We start from the raw sequence: 14431 nt of genomic DNA, 5'->3' as shown, positions 1-14431 counted from the left end.
GTCGGTCCAGCAGAACGTCTTCCCTGGGATCTGATTACTCTCTGCTAATGTCTTGTACAAGTATGCAAATATCAGTGCTGAAGACAACTCCAGTCGGGGTGTCGACTGCCTTTTCCCCTTTATGCTCAAGTCTTCCAATGGAGCTACCTTGAACTTGGCCATCACCAGTCGAACTGTAACCTTTCCGTCTTGTGCTACGCAACGTAGGTACATATATCGCTGCTCCGGACGCCTTTTCCGAGACGTCTCAGAATCCGTGTTGTTCGATATCACATGTTCGCTGAATGTGATCCAGTGAGAAACGGAAACTGCATCGATTTGATCAAAGTTCGTTGTGAACTCGAGCCACTACGATTGCAGAGCTGTGCTCAATGGTTCGTCCCAAGAATACTTCCCTTTGCAAACATCTCCGCCTGCACGATCACTGGCCCTACTAAACCCTACGGATCGAATAAACGTGCGGAAGTCAACATCCAGCAGCTTTCGCTTGTCACGCGCAGGTGACGTAGAATACTCTTCAGAATTCCCGGTTGGTTGGAACGCCACTTTTGGAGGTTGAAACCAGAAGCACCAAGCAGTGACAGGATTTCCTTGCACTTCCTTGCACAGCCGTGCTCCATCTTTCACAGTCTTCGCTCCAGTTAGCATGTCTTCAGCGTAGAAATCCTTCTTGATGACGTTGGTTGCAGGTACATTCGTCTTCTCTTCCTCTTCTGTGCACATCTTCGAGCTCCGTGTTGCCACAGATAGAGTACCGCAAAAGTCCGTAGGTGCCGGTCATCAACTGTAACGTTCGGAATGGCGCATCTACGAACTCTCGCCAAAGATCCGGTTCTACTACGTTGATGGTGGGGTACATCTTTTCCACATAAGTGTGACGATTGCGTACTGTTGTAGTCAGACCACCATCCCTACCATCAGGGTGTCGTTCAGCGAAACTCCGGTGTCTGTTGCACACGACGCATCGATCACTACTCAGAACTACGTCGTGGTGCTGTCAGGTTCCAGGACTGCATGTTCCGGCGAATAGTTGCTGGAATAGTAGGAACAGTAGCTGTGTTTCGGATCTTCCTCGTAGTCACAGGTAGTCACGACTTACCTTACTGTACCGGTCAGCCTAATGCCTGAATGTCCTCTGCTGTACGTAGGAGTCGTCTCCATTCTACACGGTTCATGGCTGTGTGTCTCCAGTTCCGCACTCTGCGAAGGGTCTGCAAATCGTCCTCCATTTGATCGACCCACCTAGCTCGCTGCGTACCATGTCTTTCTGTATCGGTCGGATGACTCTCGAGAACCATTTTAGTCGGGATGCTATCCGACATCCTGATGGCGTGACCAGCCCACTGTAGCCTCCCGATTTTCGCGGTGTGGACGATGGTTGGTTCTCTCAGCAGCTGATGCAGTTCGTGGTTCATTCGCCTTCTCCAAGTCCCGTCTTCCATCTGCACTCCGCCGTAGATGGTACGCAACACCTTCCGTTCGAAAACTTAAAGGGAACGTGGGTCCTCTGCACGTGATTCGTGCCTATAGAGGACTCCTCGATGGAAAGACAGCTCCTCGTTCTGCAGGTTTCCAGCTCCCAAAAGCATGTTAGCTGCTCGTGGATCACTTCCGTATTGTGTTACACAATAACGGAACAGACTCCGGAAGCCTCCTCTGCTCTCGCATCAGTAATTCGTAGAAGACGGAAACTCCAATGATTGCATCTGGGTAACTCTCGCTGAGACCGTCCCACTATTTACACCATGTCTTCAAAAATGTTTAAGGTGGCGATTTTCTGAAAGTCCTCCCCAAAAAAGTAAGGAAAATGCATTTGGTTAATCAAATTGGTGGACCCCCCGTTAGTTAGAGCCACAAGCATTTTGGCGGACCCCTCGATTTTTGTCAATTGTTGGTTCATTTAAACCGTTATAACTTGAAAGTTTCGCCAGAAACCACCTAAAAACTATAGGTTGTTGAAAAGAGAGAAGATAGGGCTAATATTAACAGTTATAAAAAGTTGGTTCGGCCATATTGATTTTGGCCACCATCTTGGATTTTTATACCCAAACTGTTTTTTCACCATGTTGGCAACCACCGATTTTCAAATTTTTTGCGTCAATCGAAAGAGGGGACATTTTTACACAACATATCAAAAATTTAGAGATGTATCTTTTTCCTATCAAAAGTTATCTGCACTTTTGTGAATCATGCCACTTTTGCGCACTGGGCCAGGTGCCGATTGTTTACATAAATGCAGCGTTATTTCACATTGTTTACGAACATTTATTTTAAATCTGAATCCACTAATGAAAAGTTGAAAGTTTCAGCTTTTCAAAACACCAAAAAAGTTTAAAAATCAATGTCCGCATCGTTGAGAAACAGTTAAAAATGAGAACGAACCTCCGATTTGCCCTAATTTTGCTGCAGGTGCGTTTGTGTATATAAGCAGGCGCCAACTTTGATGCCGTTGCGTGTCATTGCCGGTGCGCATGGAAATGTATGGAGAAAACGTGTTATGATTTACAAAAGTGCAGATAACTTTTGATAGGAAAAAGATACATTTCTAAATTTTCGATATGTTGTGTAAAAATGTCCCAGCTTTCGATTGACGCAAGAAATTTTAAAATCGGTGGTTGCCAACATGGTGAAAAAAATGTTTTTGTAGATAAATTCAAGATGGCGGCCGAAACCAATATGGCCGACCAAACTTTTTATAACTGCAAAGAGTACCTCTATCTTTTCTCTTTCCAACAACCTATAGTTTTTAAGTGGTTTCTGGCGAAACTTTCGAGTTATAACGGTTTAAATGAGCCAACAATTGACAACAATCGAGGGGTCCGCCAAAATGCTTGTGGCTCTAACTAACGGGGGGTCCACCAATGTGATTAACCAAATGCATTTTCCTTACTTTTTTGGGGAGGACTTTCAGAAAATCGCCACCTCAAACATTTTTGAAGACATGGTGTAAATAGTGGGACGGTCTCAGCGAGAGTTACCCATCTACGGAACTGGACTGATGGAATCCATGATCAGCGTAACAGATGTCGGGAGCCAGCACCCAAGGAAGCTCTGCTAAGGCAGGTTCAAAGTTGTCCGAAGCAGCACGTAGAGTTTCTCTTTGAATTTTCGGAGTTTCGAATGACGAGCAACGTGACAGGATCTTCGTCAACACTGACTGTTTGGACACCGTTGTAGCACCACTAACACCATTCAGCGCCCGGTTAGTTTTCATGGAATTGCTTAAAGTTCAACCACTGAGACAGATTCTTAGTGATCATACATATCTGCGAACCGTTATCCAGCAGCACACGACAATTGTGGGGAATACGGATACAACAGGTGATGATGACGTTGACGTCATTTAAAATACATTCGTCTGGAACAATCTACCCCGAAGTGTCCGGACGACAGGCAATTCAAACAGAGTCCAAGCCTTCGAGTCGACAGTTTTCTGTCTATCACTTGCATCTTGCTGAACTAACGACACTGTTCAACGCTATGCTGTCCACTTTTGCAGATCTGACAACTGTTGGTAGCTGATGGAACTAGAGTGTGAACAGCTGAGCTCTTGCACTGACGTTTTTTCTCGAATCCACTCCGTGTTGAAGTAGACTTCAGATACGCGCAATGCTTATTCAGGAAGTCTAGCAGGGCATCAAATAGAGGGATATCTTTGAACCCATGATGAGCCTCCCATTGTCGATTTTCGAGAAGCTGCGGGAATTTCCCGGCGGCTGGATCACAGTACCGGACGGCAAGAAGGTAGAAATCCAAGGTGAAGGAAGCTGAGTGCTGATGGGCGTCGATGCCGACAACAAGACGGTGCGGATCACCATGTGGGACGTCAAGTACGTGCCAGGGCTCCAGTCCACTTCCCGGCAAGCCAGCCGGTGGAGGTTATGGATGGAGCGTGGTTGTTGAGGGCCGTCAACCGAGACTCCAAAGGACGGTCCGCAATAGAGGTGGCTGAGCAGCAGCTTGGCAAAATCACCGACTTTGCGTCCACCAAGTCGAACATAAGCAAGGACCTGAAAATGGCCTTGCTTCGACTTAGGGTGTCGATCGACGAGGCCAAACAGGAGCACGCGGTACTCTCGTTGCTAACTGCTGCAGCTGCGGAGCCTGCAAATGAGAAAGTGCCGAAGTTTACCCAAATGGAGGCCCTCTCCTTCGCAGGAAGTCCGAAACAGGCGGAAGCGACTGCTCGCGACAAACGTGACAAGCATTCGCAGAAGCGGGCGAGGCAGCCGTCAGGTGAGGAGCTGTCTGGCGGCGCCCGCAAGGCCAGGCGTATAATAACCCCGAAAGTCGGTAATAATGCCGGAAAGTCGGATCCCAGCCAGGGTTCCCGGAAACCTGGGAAGGGTGGGCCTGAAAAGGCTGGCCCATCCCGGAACGATGGGAACAAGGGGTTGCAACCATTGGTGGGCCCTCAGCAGCCACAGAGCAGGGCGATCCAAGGAGAGGACCCTCCTTGGACAAAGGTAGAGCGGAAGAAGAAGAAGAGGAAGAATCCGTCGGTAGAAGAGCAGGACGCCAAGCCAAGGCGCAGGAAGGTACGTGCCAAGCGCGAGAAAGGTGACGCGCTCGTCATCAAGACTGAACAGTCGAAATACTCGGACGTCTTGAAGGCGATGAGGTGCGACGCCAAGCTTGAGGGTCTTGGAGCTGACGTACGCAGTATCAGACGTACTCGTACGGGCGAAATGATCTTGGAGCTTAAGCGCGAGAAGGTTTCCCAGAACCGGAAGCTATTGAAGACCTGGATAGTCGATTCCGGTGCCACCTCGCATATGTGTTGCGACCGAACATTCTTCGATGAAATGAAGCAAACGATGGGCGTGACAATTACTCTGGCTGACGGCAACGAGACAGATGTCAAGGGTGTCGGTTCCGGTCACTTGTTCTGTTACGATGAGAACGGAGATCAACAAGAGATCATCCTCAGCGATGTCTACTACGTACAAGATTACGTACCGAATTTGGAATCCAATTTGATATCCGTTGGGAGCCTCGTCAACAAGGGAACCGAAGTTACGTTTGAGAAAACCCGAGGTTCCGTGATTCGATGCGGAGGCGTGATAGCAGCAGTTGCGAAGAAAAAGGTGGACTGTATCAACTGGAGACTAGCACAGAGCGAAGCATGAAGGCTGTGCACCACACGAAAGACTGCATCCATTCTTGGCATCGCAAGCTAGGACACCGTGATCCGGATACTATTCTGCGGATTGCTCGTGAAGGATTGGCAAAAAGTGTGGCTATCAAGAAATGTGACGTTTTCTGTTCTTCTACATCAGCCGGTACCGTTGCAGCGATTGGAATGTGTACTTCATCGGGCAAGACTTCCCACAGTGCTGCGTCGTTGGTTCTGGAACGACGGTATCGTAGCGAGAGCGCATTTGATTGACATGCGCTCTAACCAGCTTCGGTGTTCCGTTGTTTTCCAGTGACACAATGCAATGAACAGAACCTTTCCGTTCGATGACTCGACCTGGCATCCATGACTTGGTATTCCGGAAATGTTGTTCAACGCACACCAGGTCATCTTCTTCAAAGTCGCGCTTGTTTGCTCCATGCCGGCGATTGAACTGCTCATTCTGCTTGAGGTTCTTGGCACCTGGGGCTTCAGGAGCAGGCTTCTTCAAGAGGTCCAAAGTGGTGCGTACTGGTCTTCCGAGGAACGCTTCTGCAGGAGACGTCGATTGCGGTGTGTTTCGATTTGCAGCAGAGCGATACACCGAAAGGAATGTCTGCAGGTGCTCCAATGTGGGTGAGCCTTCTGCCTTGCTCAGCTTCTTGAGACCGCGCATGAGGGAGTCAACGAATCGTTCCGCTTTGATCGTTGGACTGCGGATGGTAGGGAGCAGTCCGGAGATGTGTGATATCATTTTCACGGCAATACTGCTGAAACTGCACGCTGGTGAATTGCGTGCCGTTGTCCGAGACCAGAGTGTCCGGGTTGCCGAAACGGGAAAACGTCTCACGAAGCAGATCCAGGGTTGCAGTTGTGGTGATGGAACGGGTGTGAAAAATTTCGGGCCACTTCGAGTAGGCATCCACGATGACGAAATAGTAATATCCATCAATTGGGCCAGAGAAATCAATGTGAACACGTTGCCATGGCTTGACTGCAAGAGGCCACGACTTCAGGCTTGCTTTGGCTTTGTAGACTTTGCTGCTTGAGCGCACACTGTGCACTCTCGAACGAACTGCGTCACGTCGTCATCCACATTCGGCCAGTAGATGTAGCTTCGGACCAGAGACTTCATCCGGTCCATTCGTGGGTGTCCACGATGCAATTGTCGAACAATCCACTTGCGAAACTTGAGGGGAACGACGGTTCGATCGCCGAACATGATGCAGTCGTCGACAACTTGAAGTCCATCTCGTCTTGAGAAGTACTTCTTGACATCTGGATCTGGATCTGCGATTTGCTTCGGTTGAGCCGGCCAGCTCTCCTTGAGGAAGTTCACCACTTGCTGGAGAACTGGGTCCTTTCGTGTTTCAGCCACAATCATCTGGCGCGTGACTGGGAGGTTGCTGATGGTGTCTTCGAGTATCGCTTTCGCTTCGGATTCGACGTATACGGCGGCTATCACGTAATCTTCATCCAGCCTTCGATGCGTTGACATCAGTCGCGAGAGGAAATCAGCATAGCCGAAGTTTGTCATTGAAACGTGCTTGATGTCGAAAGAAATCATAAAGCAGGAGTGTCAAGGCCCAACGCTGCAATCGGTTCGCGGTGTAAACAGGAATCCCTTTTTGGAACCGAAAACCTTGAGGAGCGGTTGGATATCGGTCTGCAGGAGAAAGTTGCGTCCGTACAGCATCTTATGGAAGCCAGTGACAGAGAAAATCAGGGCCAATGCTTCCTTCTCCACTTGTTCGTAGTTCATCTCTGCCGGGGTCAGTGAGCGAGAGGCATGAGCGATTGCCTTCACTTCACCGGTCGGGAACCGATGCATGATGACTGCGCCAAGGCCGTACTTCGATGCATCTGCTGCGACGATGATCTCCTTGGATTGGTCATAGTGGGTGAGCAGCAGATCGGAGAGTAGAATGACCATGAACTGCTCGAAGGATTGTTGGCATTCGTCGGTCCATTTCCAGCGGGCATCTTTCTTGAGCAAGTTGTCCAGGGTGGCCCGAAGTTTCTTCATCTACTTCACGAATCGACCATAGTAGGTACGAACGGAGCTGCTGAACGTCCTTCGGAGGTTGCATCTTCGAAATCGCATCGGTTTTGGAAGGGTCCGGACGGATGCTACCTTTGTCCACGATAAGTCCGAGGAACTCGATCTGGGAGAGTGCGAAACGACACTTTTCGAGACGTAAGTGGAAACCATACTCACGTATACGGTTGAGAACGGTGTAGAGATTGCGGTCGTGTTCCTGCTTGGTACGACCAGCGATAAGGATGTCGTTCAGATACGGCTTGACTCCAGGGATGCCGGCCACCATGCTGTCGATGATGTGCTGGAAAGCGCCGGGTACCGACTTGACTCCAGGGGGTAATCAGTTGTACTGGAATAGGCCACGGTGGGTGTTGACCGTGAGTAGCTTCCGCGATTCCTCCTCGACCTCAACCTGCAGGTAAGCGTCAGACAAGTCGAGGTGTGTGAAGCAACGTGCTCCAGCCAGTTCCGCAAAGAGGTCGGCAGGATGCGGCAGTGGGTGGCGGTCACATTCCATCGCGTCGTTCAAGTCCGTCGAATAATCACCACACACACGGACCGAAACGTTGTCCGCTTTGCGTACGACGACTGTTGGAGCTACCCAGTCCGAGAATCGAACCGGAGAAATGATACCGTTGTTCTGGAGCCTGTTCAAGATCTTCATCAACCTTGGGTCACTTCGGGCAATAGGAAGGACGTGCATCAGGCTTCAGGTACAGCTTCACTTGCGCTTTAGTGCACCTACCCAGCGTGATTCAGAAAACCTCCAGGAAGTGTTGCTTGAGTTGATTCACGTATTCATGGGGTTGTTGGTCAGGTCGTTGGTGTACGACGTTGACCAAGCTGCTGATCGGCAGAGACCACAGATTGAATAGATCCGTAGTCTCGATTCCAAGAACGTTGAGTTCAGCGTTATCCGAGATGAAGATGCGACCGGTTTTGGTCACGTTCCAGATGGTGATCTCGGTTTGGAACTCGGCGGAAGGTTGAGGTTTCCACCAGAAGCTGCTACTGCAGATTCCTTCGTCGGTTGAGTGGGTGGCTGTCCGATGGTGTTCCAAGTATCTTCGGAGATAATGGTGATAAGGGACGCCGAGTCATGCTGGAGCTTGACTGTTGTACCGTTGAGCTCGACCGAGATGAATTTCCGCTTGCTTCCGACGTTCCGAACGGTGTGGATACTCCTCGTCTTCACGTTCTCTCTGGATTTCGTCTGTTTGAATGGCTTCGAGGGTGTAGGCTTGTTGCTTGAACAGTACCCCTCCTTGTGTCCTTGTCTTGCTGCTTGCATCTGGAACAGGTGTGCGAAGCGAATGGACACTCGCATACGTAGTGCTGGTTACCACACTTCCAGCAAGGCGTTTTTGGTTTTTTCGAATTTTTCACAGGATTCTTCGGCTTGCGGGAGACAATGTTGACGTTGCGTGCTTCTTTGTTCTCCACCATCAGTGTGTCCTGGCTTGAGGTTGGCCAAGCGATGGCATTCTTCCACGAGGTTCTCCAGGGTAACCTTGTTGGCCGCTTCTCCTTATTCGTTGGCTTCCAGCTTCGAGATCAATCTTGTGCGGATGTCCGCATCCCGTGGCGATTGGAGTCCACAGACGAAACGGAGCGCCTTGAATTGATCTGGGGTGAGCTTGGAGAGATGAAACGCTTCACAGTGTTTGTTCACCATGGCAGCCTACGAGGTGAAGTCATCCGCGTCACATTTTGCGTACTGCAGGCATTGGTAACGGGAATGAAAGATCGATTTCTACCGACCGAACAGTTTCTTCAGCTTCGTGACGGTCTCGTCCAGGGCGAAGTCCTGGAGGTGGTTGGGAAGAATGGTATTCACGTACTTTTCGCGCAAAGGTGTGCTTAGCTTGCGTAGAAGCAACCTCACACGGGCAGCGTCGTCCAGGGATTGGCCGCCCTTCGTGATGACTGTAGTATCCGAGCTTTTCGGCTGGTCTGCCATCAGCCGATTTGTTTTCCCGCACTCAACTGACGATACGTCCATCTGCCACAAAATTGTTCACTAAATTGAAGTCCATCTAAATTTCCGTCCAGCACATGCTTACGCATTAGGGTGGCCCACACTTATATGAAAAACAAAAATTTCGAAAAATACCAAGTCTTACCTCCTAAATCAGTTGTTTTGGACTCCCAGAAGCTACGTTCAAAATTTGAGCAAAATCGGTTGAGCCTAAAGGGGCGCTCAAAACGCTTGAAGTTTGTATGGGAAAACTTGGCCAAATGTATGCAGAAATTTTAAGTTTTCGAATTTTGCCGCTAGGTGGCGCTGTAAGCGTTCAATAATCAAACCCTTTGGTATTACTGTAGGTGACTATATGCCAGAGAACTTTGTCGAAGACCGCAAAGTGATCCGACGGCTGTGAAAAAAGTTATACCCTAGGCAAAGTGAGGAACAGTATTGAGATTTCATTATTGATATTATTCCTTTACATGTATTGGAAAAATAACAATAAAGTTTATCCTCACTTTTCCTAGGGTATAACTTTTTTCACAGACGTTGGATCACTTTGCGGTCTTGGACAAAGTTGTTTGGCATATAGTCACCTACAATAATACCAATGGGTTTGATTATTGAACGCTTACAGCGCCACCTAGCGGCAAAATTCGAAAACTTAAAATTTCTGCATACATTTGGCCAAGTTTTCCCATACAAACTTCAAGCGTTTTGAGCGCCCCTTTAGGCTCAACCGATTTTGCTCAAATTTTGAACGTAACTTCTGGGAGTCCAAAACAACTGATTTAGGAGGTAAGACTTGGTATTTTTCGAAATTTTTGTTTTTCATATAAGTGTGGGCCACCTTATTACGCATGATTGACGTTTCTGGTACATCTCGCACGCAAGGTGTCAAGTTAGCGTTAGCGTCTTGAGAGCACGTTCACAAGCATTCATTCGTGCACGCTAAAATAAAGATAATCGCACACGGTATGATATGACTTTCAAATTGTCCAAACTTTCAAAAAAAAAACAATTCATAAGCTGACACCTCTGGCTACTACAATGACGTCCTCGTACCTCGCGTACCAGCCATCAAAGAAAACTCCGCCGTCCGGATCGTACTGGAAATCTTGAATTCCGCTTGCCAAAGACTCGGTGACCTTCTCGTTGCCGGAGCCACGGATTCCCAGATTTTCGATTTGCTGCTGCTGCGCTTCAATCTGGTGCTGCTGTCACGCGATGAGATTGGTGAGCTGCAGGATGACGTTCTTCAGACCCGCGTCGGGCATTTTCTTGATGTTTTCGAGTTGCTTCAAACTTTTCCTTTTCGTCGCCAGCTGTTATAGCCGTAACCAAGGACGTAACCAAGGGAATACAACAGGTCGCTAGGAGCTAGAGTTTATTACTTCTGACTTTGTTGATGGTTGGCAAACTAATGACAATTTGTTTCTATTCTAGAATCAAGGCCTACTACTATTATTAATATCAGGCGAGGCCTGCTGCAAAAGAAAATAAATTAGATCATACCTTTGTCAACTACCAATCAGTTAAGTTGTCTCAAGTTTTTACTCTGTTAAAAGGTTGTGGGCCCAGTAATTACAAACCAAGAAGATTCTGGAAGCCAATTGAAAAAAAATCGGCACGATAGGAGTCGACGAGAAGTTCCTCAAGATCAAGAAAAGGAAGCGGAAGAGGAAATGTTGTGAGAAATCCTGGAAACGTATTCGGTGGCTGTCAAGAAAGAAAAAGAGGAGAAGGAAGCGTGCCGGGAGATCCCAAGTATTACAGTTTAGGTTTTAAATACAATTTAAAATGCAAAGCGACTACAGCGCCACAGGAGATCTATTGACAAACTCTCTAGATAAATGGTGTATGGTTTTTAGTATTTTACGATCACATCGAAATTTGAAGCACCGCGCCTGTAATAAGAAGCTGCCAGAGGTACATATGCATTTTTTTTTCTAGTAGTAGGTACTTTTAGTGCAGTCATGTATCGATTGAGGAAAACTGCATGCGCGCGGGTCTCTCATCCGTGGCCATCAAACACGCGTCATAATCACAAACATCGCAGCTCAGCTGGGCGCGTCTCAGCTCTGAAACTTATTAGATGCACTTTGGAAGACGACTTCCATACCCCGCACCAGAGAGACGACCAAGACCATACCGATCGGTCGGTGGTGCGGTGCTGCAGTTTTGAAAGTGAAGTGAGCTGCATGCAGCCAGCCGCGCACGGATTGCACTGATTAGCCCGGCTCAGCGATTACAAAACATCTCCTCCGGCCGTTGTTCGTCCGTGTGGTGGGTATGCTTTGCGAGTACGTTCCCTTTCAACCAACCTCTACAAGGCGATGATTAAATCTAGCAGGTATGCCCATCATGATCATATATTGGCGTTCGCCATCTTGGTCCCCGTCCGTTCGTTGATGTTGGTCGGTTTTATGACTTGGGTTTTGCGGTCGCGAACGCGCTACAATCTTGGATGCACCATCGCGAAAAGATTCCGACCAACCAACCTACCAACAACAACGGTTGCTTTGATGATCGAAGTGGGCTGCAATTTCTGCGAAACAACTGATCAGCATGCGATTGGGATGCGATTGCTGCGATCATTGCGCTGGGCGCGGTGGCACATTGTTTTGGACGGTAGAATATTACCAATATTTTGAGCTTGATTGAGCATAGGGCTCGATGCTTGTCCGATTCAGGCGAGAAAATTCACTTGGCTTCCGGTAAGAGTTCCATGGTCCTCATCCATTTCCTCCATTTAGGTAATGTTACCTAAATGGAATTTGATTGCGTTGAGAGCAGTTGGAGTACTCAAGATTACAGATAAAGTTAGTTTACAGGAAAAAAGCAGTATTAAGAGTTAAGGGACGTTTACGGAGTGTTTAAGGGTTAAAAGTTAAAGGGTATCCGAGATCTCCTTGGAGTTAAGGCCCTCTGATCTACAAGCGTAACAGTGATCTATTGGAGCACTATGAATCAAATGTATGCTTATACAGCCTCATGTAGCTATATGCTATCAAGTGATAAGTTCATTGACAGTTAGAGGATGTCCAAAACCTTCCTTGCATTGCATATAGGTCATCGAATCTACCAATGATTCTTTAAGGTTCTCCAAGAACTCCCTTGAGTATAGGTCATCGAATCTACGTGGGCTACTAGTTGTATCTAAGAGTATTAAGAATGAGGTTTATACTCACACAACCCCAGGCATGTATGTTCTATCCAGTGGTGGGTTCTTTAATTGTATAGGAGTATCCGAGAACTCCCTGAAGTTAAGGCCATCTGATCTACAAGTGTAAACAGTGATGTATTGGAGCATTATGAATCAAATTTATGCTCACACAGCCTCATGTAGCTATGGGCTATCAGGTGGTGAGTTTATTCTCCAAGAACTTTCTTGAGTATAGGTCATCGGGTCTACTAACGTATTTGGAGGTCTCTAAGAGATTTACGCAATAGAGGAAAAGTTAGATGGGCTTCTGCATTCCCCTGAAACCGCTCTGAAGACCATTGAGATGCCTTGAAACGCTTTAAAACGCCTCTAGAATCCCCATGAAATTTACCTGAGAGCCTCTGAAACCTCCTGAAACGCCTTGAAGCGCTTTGAAACGCCTCAATAACCCCCATGAAACCTCATGATCCTATGAGGCTCCCTTAACCCTCTTGAAACGCTTTGAAATGCTTTGAACGCCTGTGAAACCCCAATGAAACCCGCGAGCCTCTGAAGCCCCCTAAAACCCTCTGTCGGGGAACGCTGTCTCTAGTTCGACGAAACACATATCGATAACAGTGTGTACTTCACATCAGTTTCAATGCTGTAGTATGTTTGAACAATAATATAATATGCACTTAAGGTGAATATATGACGAAGCCACAGCTCAAATTTTCAAGAGCACAAATCTGAAGAACCAAATGTCGTATTGCTCTGAAAAGTTGATCGATTGGTCTCCACCAGCGGGTAACCAATCGGTCAACTTTTCAGCGCAATCCGACGTTCGGTTCTTTAGATTTGTGCTCTTGAAAATTTGAGCTGTGGCTTCGTCATATCTTCACCTTAAACATAACAATAAATACCTTACTTGACAGTTTCACAACGATTCTACTAGAGACACAACCTATCCAACACTACTGCTAGATCTTTGTAGGTTATTCGATTGTTCAGATAACACTTATCTCTAAGGCAGTGTTGCCAGTTTCACTCAAACACTTGCCAACTCGCGGCAACACCCTCCTTAAATCTCCAGGGACGCCCTGCAATGCATTGAAAACTCTTAAAACGTCTTGAAACGTCTTGAAACACTTTGAAACGCCTCTAAAACTCATACAAATTCACCTCCATGAAATTCACCTGAGAGCCTCTGCTGAAGCCCCCTAAAACCCCTGTGAAGTCTCCTGAAACGCATTAAAACGCCTTGAAACGCTCTGAAACGCTCTTAAACGCCTCTAAAATCCCTATAGAACCTCCGTAATATTCACCTGCGAGCCTCTGAAGCTTCCTTAAAGCCCCCTAAACCTCCTGAAACGCCCTGAAACGCATCGGAACGCCCTGAAACACTAGAAATACTTTGAAACGCCTCTAAACCCCCTTGAAACCTGCGTAAAACTCACCTGAGAGCCTCTGAAGCCCCCTAAAACCCCTGTAAAATCTTCTGAAACGCCTTGAAACTCTTTGAAACGCATTGAAACGCTTTGAAACGCCTCTTGAACCCCTATAAAACCTCTGTAAATTCACCTGAGAGCCTCTGAAGCCCCCTAAACCATCTGAAACGCCCTGAACCGCCTTGAAACGCTTTGAAATACCTCTAGGGGTTTTAAAACTTCCGTGAAATTCACCTGAAAGCCTCCGAAGCCTCCTAAAACCTCTGTGAAATGCTTGAAATGCCCCTTGAAATGCTTTAATCGCCTCTGAAATCCCTATAAAACCTCCGTGAAATTAACCTGAGTTCCTCTGAAACCTAAAACCCCTGTGAAACCTCCTGAAACGCATTGAAACGCCTCTGAAACGCATCTGAAACGCCTCTGAAACCCTCATGAAACCTCCGTGAAATTCTCCTGCGAGCTTCTTATGCGCCTCAAATTCATCGGAAACCTTCAGAAATGCCCTTAAACGCACTGAAATGCTTTAAAACGCCCCTGAAACTCCTATGAAACCTCCTTGAAAGTCACCAGCGAGCATCTTAATCCCCCTTAAGCCCCCTCAAACCTCCTGAAACGCCCTGAAACGCATTAAAACGCCATGAAACGCCTTGAAACGCTTTGAAGGCCCCCGAAACCCCTATTAAACCTCCGGCAACTTTGAGATCCATTTAGATAA

General features: G+C 47.6%; 3 protein-coding genes across 3 annotated transcripts; all 3 read right to left on the bottom strand.

The window, feature by feature from the left end:
• Positions 1-5270: 5270 nt before the first annotated feature.
• LOC134288227 (uncharacterized protein K02A2.6-like) lies at positions 5271-5870 on the bottom strand. Its single transcript, XM_062852344.1, has one exon. It carries the CDS (start codon positions 5868-5870, stop codon positions 5271-5273), a length of 600 nt encoding a protein of 199 aa, XP_062708328.1.
• A 258-nt stretch (positions 5871-6128) lies between these two features.
• LOC134288222 (uncharacterized protein K02A2.6-like) lies at positions 6129-6653 on the bottom strand. Its single transcript, XM_062852341.1, has one exon. It carries the CDS (start codon positions 6651-6653, stop codon positions 6129-6131), a length of 525 nt encoding a protein of 174 aa, XP_062708325.1.
• An 844-nt stretch (positions 6654-7497) lies between these two features.
• LOC134288218 (uncharacterized protein K02A2.6-like) lies at positions 7498-7860 on the bottom strand. The gene has a single exon (XM_062852326.1). It carries the CDS (start codon positions 7858-7860, stop codon positions 7498-7500), a length of 363 nt encoding a protein of 120 aa, XP_062708310.1.
• Between the last annotated feature and the right edge of the window lie 6571 nt (positions 7861-14431).

Source organism: Aedes albopictus, chromosome 1, assembly GCF_035046485.1.
Source record: "Aedes albopictus strain Foshan chromosome 1, AalbF5, whole genome shotgun sequence".
NCBI classification, from domain to species: Eukaryota; Metazoa; Arthropoda; class Insecta; order Diptera; family Culicidae; genus Aedes; species Aedes albopictus.
This window is presented reverse-complemented; position numbering and strand designations above follow the sequence as displayed.